This window comes from Staurois parvus, unplaced genomic scaffold, assembly GCF_062004578.1.
Source record: "Staurois parvus isolate SC_StPar_1 unplaced genomic scaffold, SC_StPar_1.0 ptg000564l, whole genome shotgun sequence".
Taxonomy (NCBI): domain Eukaryota; kingdom Metazoa; phylum Chordata; class Amphibia; order Anura; family Ranidae; genus Staurois; species Staurois parvus.
The window spans coordinates 9,986,737-10,005,859 of record NW_028318360.1 but is presented as its reverse complement, the minus strand read 5'-3'; the positions used below and the strand labels follow the sequence as shown (position 1 = coordinate 10,005,859).

Sequence of the window (19,123 nt, the reverse complement as noted above, 5' to 3'; positions counted from 1 at the left end):
GTTTCTAGGTTTCCTTTCAAGCTGGGTTACGCTAGGCCTGCAGAGTACTGTTACATGCGTACTGCATTTTTAATTATCCTTTGTGTTTTCAGAATTTAAAGAGGCCCAGAGGAGGAAGAAACAACTGGAAGAGCGATGCAAGCTGGAAGAGAGTATTGGAAATGCAGCTCTAACATGGAACACTGAGATTCTACCCAACTGGGAAACCATGTGAGAAATATGGCTTTTTTCAGACTTAGGGGAAGGGGGGGGGGCTAGTGTGATTAAAGGGAATCTGTAGTCTAATAAAGGCATTTTAGAGAAGTGCCAAAGTGCATTTGCTTAATCGGCGATATATCGAGCAGATTCCTCCATCCCCGCTATACAGCTTGGATGGACAAATCTGCTTCAGCTAATGTATTTTGACGGCTTGTTCGCCAGCTGTCAAACTACTTTAACAGTGCCTACATCTGAAATGATGCTGTTTGGCTGACAATTTTCTACCTGGCTCCTTCGATTTTTCAATCCAGGGACAGCAGGCAGGAGGCACTACATAGCAAGCTAAAGTCATCTCTCATAGAGAGCAATCGCAGTGTTGGAAAACTTGTTCTACACTTTATTATAACAATGAAAGGTAAATATTGCCTAAATGTGTGTGGCAAATATCCTTCACTCTTGTTTATTCCACTAGGTGCTCTTCCCGGAGAGTTCGAGAAATGTGGTGGCAGGGAATACCACCCAGTGTGAGAGGGAAAGTCTGGAGTCTGGCAATTGGCAATGAGTTAAACATTACCCATGGTAAGTCTAAATCCTGCAAATCCATCCTCCATCACTTGGAGGGAAACCATAATGATTTGGGGTTCATTTTCTTTGTTTTATAGTTTTTGAACTGCTGTTATACAATTGTTTTACTATAATGTTTTGCAAATAATTGTAGTAATAAAGCCTTGAAATAGTTCATTTGGTCCAAGCTGGCCCAGACAAGCTAAGTGACGTGACCTCGGACAACGTTGTATCATACTGTAGCAGCTGTATGTTCTGGCAGCATCTGAGGAGACTCTCCATCTGCTGCCGATCAAAACCAAGTCTTAATGAGTGTTTCTCAACAATTCAAAGAAACCTTGTATTCTTCTTCTGATTGGCTCCATCATATATATAATCTTCTGATTGGCTCCATCATATATATATATATATATATATATATATGAATGTAACCACCCAGGGACAGGAAGCATGTGATTTGCAGGACTACCAGGTGAAAATAATGGGAATGTCATCAATGGACTGATAAGCTGCAATATATAACATTTTTCATTTTGGGTTTCATAACACTTTACCTAAATTTAAACAAGACACCCGAAACCCTTTTTTTTTTTTTTTTTTTTTTTTTTCCCTCTTCCCCAGCAAAGCAGCATTTTGTCCAGAAAAACGTATTTCAGCTTTTTTCTTACTCTTTAAGCAAGACCTATAACATTGCTTTCAGTTAAAGGAAACCTTACTGAGAGAGATGTGTAGGCAGTGTGCAGAATGGTAATGCCCTTCTGAATAGTTGCCTGGCTGCCCCTGGCTTCAGTATGCTCAGAGATCAAGCATGCATCAACTTAAACCTTATCTGCGGATTTGTCTGGAGTTATTGTCTTGAATATATTAAAGCGAGAAAATCATCATTAGCCAAAAAAGCTCAATTTTTTTCTCGGTACAAGTTTCCTTGGGTCCACTTTAAGGCCTCATGCACACGGTGTTTTTGCAGCCACTTTTAGGGGCGTCCGGGGGTTTTTTGTTTTGTTTTGTTTTTTTTTTACTGCTTCTAAATGGTCCTCCACATTATCCTATGTGTCCATGCACACATAGACTTTTAGAAGCTTTTAGTAGCAGTAGCATTTACCCGCAGGAAAAAAAAAAAAGCCAGGGGGTGTTTAGTGCATGAGCGTTAATTTCAATGGCCAGAATAAATTATTATTCTGGCAAATTAAATGAACTCATGCCCAAGCGATTGATGCTTCTAACCGCTTGTAAAAGCGTTAGATACTTTCACAAGCTTCAGCCGTTTTTTTTGTTGGTTTTTTTTTTTTTTGCAAAAGCTGTTGCCAGGAGAAAGGCTTTTAGGAGAGGTGTGGTGTTTTTTTTGTTTTTGTTTTGTTTTGTTTTTTTTTATATTAACGTCCTGTGTGCATTAGTCCTAAAAGTGCATTTAAAAATGTCCCTTTGACATAATAATGGAGGATGAAAGATTGTCATTTAGATGGAAAGTTCTTTGTTGAAAGCTCCTATTCTTTACAATAGTGCAAAGTATTGCAGAGCCTTGTGAAAAGCAATGATGATGTATTCATGTGCATTTTCCAGAGCTATATGACATTTGCTTGTCCCGGGCCAAAGACAGATGGAAATTCTTGAGCATGGGCGGCTCTGAAGTGGAAAATGAAGGTAACCAACGTTTTCTGTACCTAATCAGTCCATGATTGTTTAACAGGCTTCCGCTTTCACATGGCTTTCTGCTGCTCTCTATATACAGAAACTAATTTAGCCTTCTAATGTTAAGAGAATATTTTTCTATCTGAAATACTTTTACCAGTGATGTGAGAATTTATTCATTTTGTTAATTTTTGTTTATATAGACTCAGGTTTGTCTGCAGCTGACCGTGAAGCCAGCTTGGAGCTCATAAAACTGGATATTTCTCGGACGTTCCCAAATCTATGTATTTTCCAGAAGGTATGTGTCAATATTAAAATATTTGCTAAATGTTATCGTCTTGGACATTTATCTTTTGCATTCTGAATCTAAGAACATTTTTCCTAGTTCAAACACATGTTCAGGAATATATAAAAATCAGGAAAAGTAAAGATTTCTATATTCATCTACTGGTCATTTTGGCTTATGGTTCTCACTGAATGTAATATCTACATACGTCCTCTTTGTCACACGCCCTGTTCAGCAGCCATTAACCAACGTGATAAACTTAAATACTTTGTAAAAAATCTTTCACTGTTGTATTCTCCTGCTAAGATTGTTCAGCCAGCGGGTATCAACAGAGGTTGCATTGTGTCTAGAAAGATTGTTTCCCAGCTTTATTCTAATCATTCTCCGCTGAATAGTCAATTCATAGGCTTAGAGAAAGTTGATTGTGCAGTAAAACGATGTTAGGTGAAATTGAAGGCATTTTTTTTTTTCAAATAACAAATATCTTATACTTACCTGCTCTGTGCAGTGGTTTTGCACAGAGCAACACCAATCCTCCTTCTCGTGTCCCCCTCCTCATGCTGAGTGCCCCCAGAGCAAGCAGCTTGCTATAGGGGCACCCAAGCAGGCTTGCTCCGGAGGCTCTGCTCCACCCCTCTCTCTCCTCATTGGCTGTGATTGACAGCATCAGGGGCCAATGGCTCCTGCTGCTGTCTCAGGCAATGAGGAGCAAGATTCTCTGGAGGGCTAAGGCTCTTGTGCACGTCTCTGGTTAGAGAGGGGGCTCAGGTAGGTTTTGGAGGGGGGGGGGGCTGGGGAGGCTGCCGCACACAGGTTTTTTACCTTTATACATAGAATGCATGAAGGTAAAAAACCTTGAGCCTTTACAACCACTTTAACCCCTTTATGCCGGCGCCTCCCGGCCCTTTAAGAGTTTCAGAAGTAGGGAGGCGGGGCTGGGTGTTAGGCATGTGACCGCAGTGATTCGCTGTCACGGTGGTCACATGATCGGAAAAGGTCCCGATCGCAAGGGGAGATTGGGACCTTTCCATGAGTCACGGACATATGTGCTGAGAGTGTGCAGGGTGCGCGCTCTCAGCACATATGTATTTTCAAATGGTATGCAAATTTTCATACACTCTGTGTCTAGGGTTTAAAGACTCCTGCAAGATAACTGAAAAAAAAATAGTTGTGCATTAAAGTAAAAATTTGTGCCCATGCAAATAAAACCAACTTGTTCACTTTAATGGCGGCCTCTACAACTGGTAATTGCTTCCTTCCTTTTATTCCCTGCTGCTGTTCATTTCTACATGAAGTGAGGAGAAATACCCAGTACTTTCAGCATTTAACTCGCTAAACTCCTCACACATGACAGGGGTGGTGTTTGGCAGTTGGCTCTGACTAGGGTCAAGTTGGAGTTGGCAATTACAGGCTAGCTGGCTTTAAAGTGAATCTGTAGCTTTGCCTTACACATAGCATAGGGTCACTTTAAAACAGAACTGAATCAGCATGGTGCCCAGGAGTAATTGCCATGATGTGCAGGTATGCACAATGTATTTGCACATTTATGTTGTCTGAGTTCAACGTCTTCTTTCTTCAGCTATTGTTTGGCCGCTGAGAGTAACTCCTACTCATGCACACATTACTTAGTCATGGATAAATAAAAAAAATAAACTGTATGTCTATTTTGCATAAAGGACAAAACAGTCTTCTACCCAAAACGTAATTCTGCTTGCATTTTTTTTTTTATGAAGTAGGCGTCATTCTGCTTTAACCTCCTTCCCGGCAGCTGCACACTGATATGTGGCAGCATGGCAGTGGGATTTAATTGCTACATATATGTGCCCAGCTGGCGTTGTTGTGGTCACAATTGTGTGTCCCCAGCACTGTGACTGCACTGTCACCGCTCCCAGTCACTGTTACAATGGGGAACTAATAGGATGGGTTACCAACAGGGGCAGACTAACAACTCATGGGGCCCCCGGGCAATAGGGGGTCATGGGGCCCCTGTGTCCTCGCCCACACTCAAACCACACCAAAAAAAGCCTATGAAAGGTACCAGGGGCATCTCATGGGGCCCATTACTGACCCCGGGCAGTGCCCGAGTTTCCAAATGGTCAGTCTGCCCCTGGTTACCAATCACCTGACCACTGTTGACCACCAATCACAGTGATCACTCGATCAGGAAGTCTAGGAAACTCCTAAGATCACCTTGCCAACTGAAAGGGATTAAAGAGGCTGTTTGTAGAATATTGCCCAGTTACTAGATTGTGTTGATGTTTTCTGTTTTATGTTTTTTCTCATTTCAGGGTGGTCCTTACCATGACATGCTGCACAGTATTTTAGGAGCCTACACTTGTTACAGACCCGATGTCGGTTATGTAAGTTTGCTGTATAAAGAATACTTATGAACGTATGCATGTATAGAAAACCATGGTATGATGACCCCATTTGTGTATTGCATGAGGATAACAGATGCAGTCAGCAGTCCCCACAATACAGAATACGTGTCCCAGATTGCAGTGTGTGTACAGAACATGCTGTTTTCCTGTTCACTGATATCTTCCATTGCCCCCTTGTGTTCCAGGTACAGGGCATGTCTTTTATAGCTGCTGTTTTGATCCTGAACCTAGATACTGCTGATGCCTTTATCGCTTTTGCAAACCTCCTAAACAAACCCTGTCAGATGGCATTTTTCAGAGTGGACCATGGCCTTGTAAGTATTGCTATTTAATTGACATTTGGGTTATTTCATTTAGTTGCATGACTTTTTTGTTGTAAATGCATTTGTTATTTCATTACATGATGTTGTCATAAACCTTCAATATGCATACAAAATATCAGTGTGATTTTTTTTTTTTAACATGACTTATTTTTATTTAAAGTGTATCAGAGCACCACAAACTTAAAAAAAAGCTATTTAGTTCATTTTTAGTATTCAATGCATACTCAGCCAGCCATCCATCCATGGCTCTATGCTTTATTTTTTTTAAGAAATTACATTGAATTACAATATCCTCCTTGCCTCTAGCATTTCTAGCCGTAATGATCTTGAGCAAGGATAGATGATTCATGTAGCATTTACTTCTTGGAATCCAAAGCTCAGGAAAGCAGACAGGAGTATGCTTAGCTGAGAAAAGCCCTCTTCCAGACTAAACAAAATTGCCCATGAAGACTCCTGGTGTGTATGACATAATTTTGGTCTGTGCTATAAACCAGGAAGCAACTAATGAAATGTGTAAAAATAAATAGTAAAAAAATTTAGGCCAAGCAGCGAAGGATTAAAACTAGAGAACATTGAGTTTTTAGTTACGCTCTAACTCCTGAAATCCTTAAAGTGGAAGTAAAGTCCACCATTATCTTGTACCTACTGGTAAGTCTATAATATGGCTTACCTCTAGGTACAGTGAAGATTTCCTAAACTTGCACTGTTTAGGAGATATTTACACACCATGCAGCCGGGGACATCACTGAAGCATGTACTCTGATGTGACGGCATACCCGCACAGAGCTTTGGAGCTCTGTGCTGGGGCTGCCATATGCATGTGAGGGAGTGATCACGGCTCCGGTCATTCATGCAGCTGGAGTCCAATAACCTGGTAGGAACACCAGATGAAGGTGGATGCAACTGGGAGCCCTGCGCTGGAGGGCTCTGTCTAGGTAAGTCTGTCATAATGTGCTAGTATGCAGTGCCTGCAGGTACATTATGACTTAAACCTGCAGGGCCCAGTTTTTTTTGTTTTTATTCATATACATTTTAAGTGGTGGTTTACTAGCACTTTAATTTCTCATAAATCAACATTTTATATCAGGAATGGGTTTTTATCCTCTGCTACAAAGGCCTAGTGTCTGCTTTCCTCACAGTTAATTCCCAGCAGAAGATTGCTTTATGGAGTAAAAAGATGTGCAATAATCTTTGTAAATCGTTCTTTACATACAAAATATTAACATAGATGGAAAGTTATGAGTTGACCCAACTGTCTAGAAAGCTATGTGCTGTGAAAATTAAAGCTGTATTAAACCTAAAACATTTAAGACTTTTTCCCTCTGTTTTCACCTGGTGATCTGGCCAGTAACACACCTGTATTAGAGTGTGCTCACTCTGGATGAAGGAGCACAGGGGGCACCTTTGAAAAGCAGGCTTGTCTGGCTGGGGGGAGAGGAGTGTTAGATGTACTCGCAGATTTACCTACACTAACAAATTGAAGCTGAACTCTAGCTAACACTTCATAAGCAGTTACAAAAAAAGTTTTTGTTTTTTTTTCCTTTTGGGTAAACGTTTTACCTGAAAAAAAAAAAATAAATAAAAGCTGACCGTTGTTAGCACCCCTGACAGTGGTAAATGGTTTGTCTAGCCCTCTAACTGCTACATCTGAAAGTCTGCTTTTTCTTTTGAAAAATAACACTCACTGGTGAGATCGCCAGGTGAAAATAAGGGGGGAGAGCCTAAAAAGGAAAACCAATGCAGCCACCACATCTATGCAGCCACCACATCTAATGATTGGTAAGCTGTAATATAATGTTTGCTTTTGGGTTTAATACTTTAGGAATTCAGTCAGTTTTGTTTATAGTATTTCTCTTACCTGTACATATGCTTTGCTTATGGTAATAGTGCAGTTTTTAAACATGCCCTTTCACTGTTTATTTTTCTAGATGTTGACTTACTTTGCAGCATTTGAAGTATTTTTTGAAGAAAATTTGCCTAGGTTATTTGCGCACTTCAAGAAAAACAATCTGACGCCAGATATCTACCTAATAGACTGGTAAGCGTCTATCAATGTTTTTGGGTTAATTTAAACAGTATTAATTTACACCAATGAGTTTATAGCATACAAACATAAATTTAGGTTAATGGACGCATATACTCAAATTATTCCTTTTTACCCCTTATGTCTACTTGTGAATCCTCTGATTCATAGTGTTGAGCATTGATTCCTTAAAGCAGAAATGCAGGTAAATACACAGCTGAAGTGCATATATATTTATTTGGCAGGGAGGTGATCTCCCCCCACTTGTGCAGCTTCTCCTGTCTGAATTCTATTTGCATAGTTGATACCGAGTCATATTCAGGTACTTGAAATGCTTGCATTTAAAAAACATTTAATCCTGTATTAATGAATACAGATGTGCACTCTTTTGTGTTTTTTATATGTGCCTGGGGTGTAGGTTAAATCCCATGAAGTGAGCCACCATATCCATTAGATATCCATAAAGAAAACCTTGTGCAAACGATAGTTGGAAATACCGTATTAGTAATACCATATCTGAGATTAAGAATAAAAAAGGCCTGAATTGAACAGGAAGTGGTATTTCCTGGGGCTTTCACAGATGATCCTGTATAAGAGAATCTATGTTGGTTTTTCCTCCAATGTGTGCTGTGTGCATTCCAGCAGTTCAGCCAGTCAAGGCCTAAACGTAAACCCATTTATCCAAATTCAATATTACTATTACAAGCTCATTGTTTGGTATGGAAACCATGGCTGCTATGGAATAGGGCTTATAGGATGACAATACAAAACAGCCATTAAGAGTACAGTGAGTTGGGCTTCAACGTTGCCTTATTAAAACTCTCATGCTCACTGGATGTTTAACCCCTGTCCATCAAATTCTGTCACTTTTATGAACTGGAAGACACAGGTTCAGCTTCCAGTCCTGCTGCCAGTAACCTCTCAAAACCTATGATGGGCTGAAATACACAAAGGCTGGGCTAAATGGTTAGCACTTCCGCCTGGCAGTACTAGGGTCGTTGGTTCGAATCCCAACCACGGCACCACCTGCCTGGAGTTTGCATGATCTCCCTGTGCCTGCGTGGGTTTCCTCCGGGTTCTCCGGTTTCCTCCCACACTCCAAAGACATGCTGGTAGGTGAATTGATTCCTGTCTAAATTGGCCCTAGTATGTGTATGTATGAATGTGAGTTAGGGACCTTAGATTGTACACCCCTTGAGGGTTAGGGACTGATGTGAATGTACAATATATATGTAAAGCGCTGCGTAAATTGACAGCGCTATATAAGTACCTGAAATAAATAATAATAATAAAATAATTAGGAGATTTATTACCAATTGATTGCAATGGGATGCCTCAGTACTTTGTTCACACTGATTTCAGTCTGTACAAGAGCAGTGCGTCCATAAAGCTTTTAGAACACATTTGGAAAGCTTTTGGTTCGCTTCAGGCTTTGTGAAGATTTAAGGCCTGTTTGATACTGGATTTAGCTTGTATAGGAACAGTGTGAACAGCAAGCTTTTACAAAGCATTCAGCAAGTTTTGTTAAAGATGTTAAAGTACCATTCAGCCTCCATTTGTAAATATTGAACTCAGACCCTAATGTAATTACTGATTTGTCACTTTTAAGCAAGCTGCTAGCAGCCTTCAGCACGACTTATAGCTTGTTGAAAGGCTGCTGAAATCTGCTAGTAGCTTGTGTAAAGTGACAATCAGCACTCGTTGGGGTCTGTGTTCAACATTTACAAACTGGAGCTGAATGGTATTTTGAGGCCTCATTTAGTTGTGCAATTAGGGTGGTGAAAATCCATGGTTAAGCTGCATTTTTAGCGCTCAATTCCTCCTCCCCCTTCCTCTTTCCCCCCCCCCCCTTAAGCTTCAAACCGCAGTGGAGGGGGGTGGTTTGCCATGGTTCACTGTTAACTTCACGCACACAGCAAAAACTACTCAACATGATGTGACTGGTGGGCAGAAAGCCCACTGAACTAATGTGGGCAAATAAGGAAGCGCAACAAATGCCCCACAACCATGTGCAATACACAGTTGCAGCATATTTGTCAGCAACAATGAGGTTAAAATAGGTGGTGAGGAGCCATCATATCGTCTCCTCCCTATCGCCTCAGAAAAATGATCCGAGCTTAAATCGCTCTTCAAAGAAGCACTAGATTTGGACACATGAAGTGCTATCAATCAGTAAGCTCATTGCTACTGAGAACTCAATTGAAGCTGCTAGCAGCTTGTTTAAAAAAACAGCCATGTAAAGGTATATTTTATACTTATTAACATTAAATTCCATTTGGTTTGGATACATTTCTTAAATATAGGAGCTGAATGTGTATTTATTGATCTATTGTTTCAGGAAAAACATAATCTAGAAGTGATACATTTTACATTTAGGGTAGATTTAGATGTGCTTGCAAACCTCCCTTTGCTCTCAAGCCCACGCCGTGTTCGGATCACTCTTCAGAGGCTACTGACAGGCGATGAGGAAGCAATGTAAACACACCCTGGTTCATTGCCTATCGAAGCATAAGTGGGAGGGAGGTTGGGAGGTTGTGGGGTTGTTGAGCTTCTTTCTTGCCCCCCAACCGCACAACTAAACTTGGCCTAAGATCTGTGCTTACCATTGTCAAACTAGAAGTTGCTTTACAGGTTGTTTTATAGGCTTCTCAAAGATACTCGAAGATTGCTCAAAGTTTTGGAATTTGCAGCACACTAGGGTTCATTTGCTAAACCTGGTTCACCCAGAATCTGGTGCACCTGTGCATGGTAGCCAATCGGCTTCTAACCTCAGCTTGTTCAATTAGGCTTTAGCAATAAAACCTGTAAGCTGATTGGTTTCTATGCAGACATGCACAAGATAATGTGTGAACCATCTTTAGTAAATAAAGCCCAATGTTATACAAGCTAAAGCACTTGTGAACAAAGCCTTAGATCATCTAAAAAAATTTTTGTGCTTTGCAGGTAAATAATTAATTTGTTTGCATGATTATATCTCCCTTTTACATTTGCAAAATTCTAGCATAGAATAATATTAGTGTACGCTGACTACACATAATAGGTATTTTGGTATTCTGCTTCTCAGCTGCTGTCCCCTTAACAAGATCTACAAATCGGGGGAAACCCTGTAATACAGAAGAGAGAGAGTATGAATTTAACATGTCTGTGTACTGCAGTAGGACAGGACTGACACCTGCTGGCAGTTGGAGGATGACAACTTAAGCAGAATTTATCACACCGCCCCTCACTGCTGACACCTTTACCCAGTCTTCTTCCAGGTTAAGGATCTTCATTCATGTTGATTGGCTGGAGTGGAATGACATAACTCTTGCACACAGGAGTTTATTCATTCCAGCACCAAGGTGTGCTGAAGAATGTACACGGAGAATGCTCAGAATGTACATTCTAAAGAGCGGGCATTTTTTTCCCAAGGGGCCGCATAAGAAGTCTGGGACTATTGTGCAGGGCCAAACCAATAGTAACTGACCAACTTCTGTATGTACAGTGGCAGGCTGGGATGAATCGCTGCCATCCATGGGGGAAAAAGACTGATGGCTAATTCACACCAGCCACTGCGTTACAATGCCGTTCAGCAGGGTCACCACAGTGGCGATGTGTCAATTAGTAGATTGCCTCATGTTGCACTGAAATAAAAAGTACTTTTTTCAGGGCACACAACCACAACATAATGATGTGAACCAGGCAAAAATGGAGACTAGGCATTTTGCCTTGTTGTGCTGTGGGACTGCACTAGAATAGGTGCCCAAACGCAGTCCGAGCACACCAAGTGTGAATGAACCCCAGTTGCTGCTGTCGGGGAGGAGGATGTGGTAGCTGACTGGCACCTGCTGTGGAAGACTGGGAGTAATCACTGCCACCCTGGGTAAGAAAGACCATGCAGCTACAAGCAGGGGTAGCTGGGTGAATACCTGTGTACAGGATTGCTGCTGTCGCAGATGGAGGAAGTAAGACTGTATTCACTACACTTCAGAGTGAAGTACAGGTTCTAACACGGTAAGAACTGTCTTGGGCAGTAGCCGAATGGCAGAGAGAATCAGGAGGTCTCAATGCAATGCTTTCCCACCAGAAAAGAGCCTCCCTGCCGTGCCAATTAGCTTCTCTGGCTCTCCCCCTTCAGCTCTGGCTGCTCCTCCAGAGTCCACATAGGCTCAGAGAAGCATGCTAAAAAGTCCGACAGCTTTTTTTTTTTTTTTTTTTTAACAGTTTGGTTTCATTGTGAAGCAATATGCTTTCTTTTGTTCCTCATTTCCTCCCTTACCAACCTACTTTTTTTTTTAATTCATTTTTTAAATAAAACTTTTCCATTTTCATTATATACTTTTATTTTAGTCCCAGTGGCATCCTTTTTGGGGGCCCTTTGTGCTTTACTATGCAATGCAGGCAGATCATGGCTGGTGTGAGGGGCCAGCAATGTGCTGTTTGTAGCATACTGAAAACATCACAGCACCCTGCCACATTACTCCTCTCAACAGCCATCAGCCTCGATTCAAGCAGAAGGCTGGCTCATGAGAAGAGGAATATAAATATCAGAATGTCTTGATGGGTGATAGTCTATATGGAGGAATGGCCATTCCTAGGAAGGATGTACATCGACTGCTTTAGGTAGGGTTCATGTGATTCTGAGCCTCCGTGACTGAATGGGCAGACTAGGGCTGTCAGGCTGGGAATGAAAGTGCTAGATGATGCTTGATGTCCTCCAGTCAGTAAATGAGGTAGGCTTTATATGATTTTCTGCAGCTTCTAATGCACACTTTACTGAAATTTATTTAAAATTAGCCTCAAAATTTCAGTTTCCCAAAGGCCAAATGAGTAATTTCATAGTGAAATCACTCCACTCATCCCCAATAATGGTGGTGAAATATTAAAAAGCTTATCTTCTCTGCTAGCAGAGTCACATGCAGTGTAAATGGCTGTAAAGTTACTACTTTATTGTAGAACCAATTTTGTTTCATCAGTATTGTTTTTTTAGACATCTAGGCAATATTACTGATATTAATGGAATCTGTAAAAATCTTCTTCTGTCTTGCAGGATTTTTACCTTGTACAGCAAGTCTCTACCACTGGATTTAGCATGCCGAGTGTGGGATGTTTTCTGCCGGGACGGAGAAGAGTTTCTGTTCAGGACTGCATTGGGAATATTGAAACTATCTGAAGACATTTTGACAAAAATGGACTTCATTCATATTGCCCAGTTTCTAACCAAACTCCCAGAGGACTTGTCCCCTGATGACCTGTTCTCCTCTATCGCCTCAATTCAGATGCAGAGCCGCAACAAGAAATGGTCACAGGTAAGACTCTTACATGATGTGGTAGGAGTTCATGAGCATTTGCTGGACCAAATAACAGATTAGTACACTTGCACAGGTCTGTGTATTCTGTATGCCTTTTCTGTCCTAGGCATTGTTGACGACGTACCTTAGACTCCATTTACACATGAACATTAAAGCTAATTTGCTGGAAAGATTAGACAGGGACACATATTGAAAGGCAATAACTATAAAAGTGTCAATCTCCGCTGTCATCCAAAAACAAAAACTCAATCTGATGTATATAAAGGATGCAAAAGCTGAACACCACCTGTAGGTTTTTCACATAACTCAATACATAAACCAAATAAAGTGCAGCTCAGCCCAATGTGCGAATATTTATGCATATATAATCTTTATGTATATATAATAATGTAAACGTGCAATGTTCGTAAAGTGAATGTCCATCAAATCTGTGATAAAAACAGTTCCCATACACTACTCCGTGATTCTGTATAATCCTGATATTCCTCAGTGTGTAACAAGCCACCTTCATCAGAAAAATTGGCCACTCACCTCTAAAAATTGACCTTTGAGCCAACAGGTAGTCGCATGTGCTTTTTCCTTTAAGGGAATATGGAAGCTCCAGGTTTAGTTTCTCAACGTTCCAGTACACTCCTAGTAATCATCTATTATACAATAGAAGAAAGAGAGCCCATAGTGTTCTCCATATTTAATTTTTAACAATTTAATAAAAGAAATGGGAATACACTTACGATAAAAAGCACTCCACCATGCGGGTTTACAAGCCCAATAATTAGCGTTACCACAATAAGGTAAGATGGCCGCGGGATGATGTCATATACGTGGCTCCACCCTGCTACATGCGTATCATTCAAAGGCAGGACTTCCTCAGTAGGTAGCTTAGTAGGAGCTTCTATATAGCCTTAAAAGCGCATATGACTACCTGTTGGCTTGGGTCAATTTTTAAAGTTGAGCAGCCAATTTTTCTGGTGAAGGTGGCTTGTTACACATTGAGGAATACCAGGATTATACAGAATCACGGAGTGGTGTATGGGAACTGTTTTATCACATGGATTTGATGGACATTCACTTTATGAATATTGCACGTTTACATTATTATTCTTATTATGCATACGTTTGCACATTGGGTTCTTCTGCACTTTATTTATTTGGTTTACATATTAGAAGGCATAGCACCTCAGAATTTTCAGCTTAACAGAAGTCCTTTTTTGCATTCGTTTTCTAGGTCTGTGACTTAGACTATTGCACCCAGAACTTAACAGCCAGGCAACTAGCATTTTTAGGAGGTCAACAGTGACAGCTTCATTAGGAAAAGTTTACTTTAATGGAGGAAATGTATTTTTGGGCTTTCTCTTGATCATCACATTTAAACCTGAACTTCATGCAAATGTAAAGATCATAAAAATATCAGTCTGTGGAAATAACTATGCAGGTGCACTCAGATTGGCTGAGGAAGAGGCAGTACTGGGAACTTTTCAGGTTTACTGCATGCTAATGTAATAGCAAGGCGTATGCTGATAAAATGAGAAAGCCAAGTGAGCTCACTCTTGACCTCATGAGTAGAACTGCGAAGGAGGTGCAGGCAGGGAAGCACTGTTATGTGAAGGAGAGGGTGGCCATGCAGCAAGTCGCACTCCCCTCACCACACATGCATTCTAGATCATTGGCTGGCCACGGCTTAATATCTAATCTGACAGCTGCTGCTGTTGCACCATAATCCTACAAAATACATATGTGTAACCACCATCAAACTGTTATAAAGTAAGAGATTAGTCACACATGGGCAATGCACATTACATGCCAACCATGGGCAGCAAAATGTTGGAGAACAGGGCTGTACATCCATTCTGTACCATGTGTTCTCATTAGGGAAGGAGGCAGCAGTTCAGCATGCATATCCTGGATGCTGGACAAATCGATATCCCAGTGTAACTATTGTGCGCAAAAGAGATGTGGAACCTGTACGTAACAGCCATTTTTGTTTTTCATGGGCAATGATCTTCCTCCCCTCCCTCCTTTTGAAAGCTATGAAATTTGTAGCTGTAACTTTTAGCAAACTTCAAAAGAACCTCTTATCTTAATTAAAACACAGAGCTGGCCAGGCTATAAACAGCTAATTAGTCTTGGCAGGATGTCTGTTTCCACAGACATGGAAAACACTTTCCTCTGCCCTATCGTAAAACAATAATAACTCAGTCAAGCTGTCACACATGACGGAATGCAGAGCGTGCCATAAAACGTCTGTTCCACAATGTAACAATTCCACATACTAGGTGTGAGATTGGCTGGTCATTTGTCATGAGTTGGTGAGAAGGACAGGGGTCGGGCACCACATTCATCACACCAGGCACTGCTTAATGGTCTCTGGCTGCCCTTTCAGTGTACAGTGAGTGAGCTTGAGGGTGAGAGGATGCTTCAGGATAGAAGATTTAAAAAAGTGTGTATATGTATGTGTGTGTGTGTATGTATGTATGTATATGTGTGTGTGTATGTGTGTATATGTATATATCTTGTACAGTACAGGACACAAGCAGCGTATTCATACATGAGCTTGGACACTGGCAAAGCTTTAGAGGACACATCCCCTGGGCACCTCCCCTACCCCACTCCACGAGTTCTTCATTTTGTGTTAGTGTCTGAAATGATGGACAGAAGTCTAATGGACAGAAATATTTTGGTGGTTAACACCACTCCCTTTTAAATATTTAATGTATCTGTTTTATCTGTGTATTAGCTGTTGGCCACCAAACTACTGTGAAAAGCATATTGTAATTCCAGGCAATGCCATCAGAAAGCAAAAATGAATCTGGTGGTTCATGTCTCTGCTCTCCCTGATGGCATTCTCCTGATGTTCTTATACACACCTGTAACCTAAAACCTTCTAGGTGTGAAACAAGTTCTCTGTAACTGCAGAGTTTACATCTTGCCATCAATCACATTCATTAAGCAATTAAACTGGCCATGTCTTGTGTTCCAGATTCTGTCAGCACTGCAGAAAGATAATCGTGATATGGAGAACAGAAGTCCTGCACTCAAGCGCTAAACTCAATCTCAGGATGGAGACATGTTTCCAGAAATATGGAGGATTTTGTTTTCAATGGGAAGATAACAGAATTCCATTTTAGGACTGTGTAATACACTGGATTTGGCCTTAATATGTTACTGGTCACCTGCATACGGAAGAGGCAGCTGAGCACTGGTTCATAAACATGCAGGCTATCAACCTGCTAGGGACTAATCACTAGATTCTAGTCAGCTGATAGGCAAGAATTGATTTGCAACAAAGCATGACAGGTACATGCTGATCGACTGTTTTCCAGAAAATGTATTCCCTGAGCTTTCTAGAAGGACCATGGTTGGCAAATATTGCCTTGAATCCATAAAGCCACACCTCAGCATTTGTAGTCATGTAAATGGGTAAATGATTATTTTTCTCTTTTCCACTGTAAAGAACAAATGGGCATAATAAGCATTTTGCACATGGACCATGACTTTTAGTAGGGCAGCTAATTAAAGGGTCAGGCAACTCAAAGCTAATGTTTCAGTTTTGGGTGGATGTTGATGGGTTAAATCACTCTGACTCTCTGACGTTGACCTGGCATTCTGTGTTGACCAACAAGTCATCCGTATTTTTCTTTTATTTCACTTCATATGGAAAGTCTTAAACTGGATACCCCTTGCTTGAATTTACATTGCCTGTGGCAAAAACCAGAGGAAGGAATGGCAGGGACAGAAATGGGTTCAGCCTGCTGACATCCATGTTGGTTTTGATTGTACTGACCCTATAATGGAAAACTGTAGCTTTTATTAAGAGAAGGCATTTTGTGACAAAGCATTTCTATAAGTGACCGTTTCATGATTTTTGGACCTAAAGGAGAAGCACTTATGTCACTGTCCCAGAGCAGTATGCCACATATTGAAAGTGATTTTATGGCTAAGATGTATACTTGGTCTCATAGTATCCAATTAAGGGGTAAAGTTATGTCATCCATAGTGTGAATAATTATTGGGTGAATGTGTGTGGGCAGGGACACCTAAAGCTATGCGAGTCCCCAGAAACCAGCAACTGCTCCATTTCCACCTAATGTTAAAGGCCAACTTTACTCAAAGCTGATATTTTAGTTGTGAATTGCTGCTGGCTTGTTACATCATATGTTGGCTTCTTTTATCTCCCAGGAACTAAATTAATAAGATTCCACCATCAAAATTTCTGTTTCCACTTGCCTGCCTTGAACATTACAAAACTAAAGAGAAAATGTTACGTAACGTACAGTATATAAATAGATGGTTCCTGTACCTTCAAAGGATTCACACCTTCATTCTGGACTTGTGGAACATGCACTGCTATGACGAAACCTCAGTATCGGAGTGTCCTAGAACTATAAAAGGCTTACAGCCTAACTGTGGAGTCCAGGAGAGGTAACTGCAGCCAACATGTGCTTCCCCTTGCAGCTTTCTAGATTTGGATGGACTTAATCTTGGCCTTGAGATTCCCCACTTCTAGAAGATGCGCGGTGTCCTTGTTCCAGCAGAGAATGCCTGAGGCTGCAGTGTCTTTGCCTTGTTGCTGCAAGCGCTGTGTTGGCTTTCTCTTGGCAAGCTGGAAGAACTACCCAGCCAAAACAGTGTAACAGAATTCCCTGCGTGATAAGGGACTCCACTGCTGAGAGTAAACAAAAATACCAGCAGTGCCAATGCTATGGAGAAACGTCTCCTCAGTAAGGCACATATTTAAATGTTTAAAAATCTGCTACAGTTTTCCTTGTTTAATATATTATATGTGATAGACCTATAAAACCTGGGGAAAAGCATTGTTTATTTGAAAAAAAATTTACTTTTTTCTTTTTCTCGATGGGCACTTACCAAAGATAAATGCATGTCTGTAATGTTGTTAAACATTGAATTGATACGGTCATGGCAGCTCGGCTGGGTAAACTTGCCATCTGAAGAAGTTGTGAATGTCCTTGTTGGGATTGGTTTAAATTGTAAGTTCCTGTCTGTTTAGATTTTGGCAATGGAGTAAAGAGGGACTGTCTGCTCCTTGAACTTGGTTCCGTTACACTATAATACTCATCAGACACATAAATCCTGTCAGGGGATGAGGTGTCCAGGCACTAGAAGTCTTTTAGATAATACTTCACACTGGAATTCTGACGGCCTCTGTACAAAGGGCATTATGGGTAATTTTTCCAGTTCAGTGTCTGCCTGCATGAATGTACTATATATTCGCCACTACACTTTCAAATCGCAGCATTGGTTTTGAAAGTGGATTACTGTGGGATACCAGCAACTGAAGGCAAGACATATGTAAACCTGGTAAGACTATGGACATGTAGGCATCTTTCAACCTACCTTTCTTCTGTGATGACTTTTGGCAAATGGCAAATATTTGGATCAGAAATGTAGGGTACAGTTGTATAACACAGACCGAAACCGTTATGCATACAGAAAAATGTTCCATGTCTCATGCGATGTTGGGATGAACGAAGACAGGAGAAGGATGAAAGACAAAACCTAAATGGTGCACTTCCTCCAATATTTTCTCTCCCTGGATATGAGCTTGGGAGTATCCCATTGCATAAAGCCCTTTATGTAAGGCTATAACCTCAATGTTTCACTTGTTACTTGCCAAAAACATGAGAAACCTTTACAAAACATGTGCAGATGATCTGGGATTTCATGGGACTGTTGGGTATCACTCAGGATGCTTTCACCCAAAAATGACCAGAATCTCAGGAAGGGGAAAGGTGCATATGTGAGATCAGGAGAAACTTTTTTAGCACCTAACAACCAGTCAGTATACCCTTACCATTCACAAATCGTAAAAAATCAGAAGGTAAATGTGATTGGTTGTATTGGTCAACATCCTCAGATGCTTTCTACTGTCAGTACTGTTTTGTCGAGCAATTTGTACTGCATGTGCTGGCATTACCATCTGGAAGATATAAAGTTTTCTTTTGTCACATTTTGTGTAGATCAAGATGTTCAAATTAAATGTTGGTTTGGCTGCTATGAATTCTGGCACTTCTATCATTTTAGTATGTCGGGCTGTAACCATGACCTGTGAGGGTCTCTGTTTAACTAGCTGTTACACAGATCTGGTGGTTCCCTTTTTGAACAAGTCTTTTTCTACTGATGAGAACACAAACAAATTGAACTTTAATCACGTGAATGTAGTCTGTCATAAGATGTTTGTACTTTGGTGTTTTGTCTTTACACTGGAAACTATCAGATTGTAGTAAATGTTTTTATTTTTCCTTTAAAGCCCAAAATGCAGGCATGGAAATGGGATGCCAATAACTTATCTCCCCCTCCCAAACACTTCCAAAATGCCAAGGCAGAAAAGGCCTACTACACTGAATGTCTGTCTCAATACACACAAGCACATGGTGAAGTTTGGTTTGCACTAGAAGGAATATTCCCTGCAG

At 40.8% G+C, this 19,123-nt stretch overlaps 1 protein-coding gene across 3 annotated transcripts in view; it reads left to right on the top strand.

Annotated features, from left to right (window-relative positions):
- The window catches only part of TBC1D14 (TBC1 domain family member 14), a 170,860-nt gene extending 152,153 nt beyond the window's left edge, over positions 1-18,707 (top strand). For all 3 annotated transcript variants that reach the window (XM_089691593.1, XM_089691594.1, XM_089691595.1), the window contains 9 exons: positions 93-210; positions 671-777; positions 2,323-2,403; positions 2,595-2,689; positions 4,966-5,037; positions 5,244-5,372; positions 7,310-7,419; positions 12,434-12,692; positions 15,673-18,707. In XM_089691593.1, the coding sequence (XP_089547719.1) occupies positions 93-210; positions 671-777; positions 2,323-2,403; positions 2,595-2,689; positions 4,966-5,037; positions 5,244-5,372; positions 7,310-7,419; positions 12,434-12,692; positions 15,673-15,738 (1,037 nt within the window). In that variant the 3' untranslated portion in view covers positions 15,739-18,707. The remainder of the gene's footprint in view (positions 1-92; positions 211-670; positions 778-2,322; positions 2,404-2,594; positions 2,690-4,965; positions 5,038-5,243; positions 5,373-7,309; positions 7,420-12,433; positions 12,693-15,672) is intronic.
- The last annotated feature ends 416 nt before the right edge of the window (positions 18,708-19,123 follow it).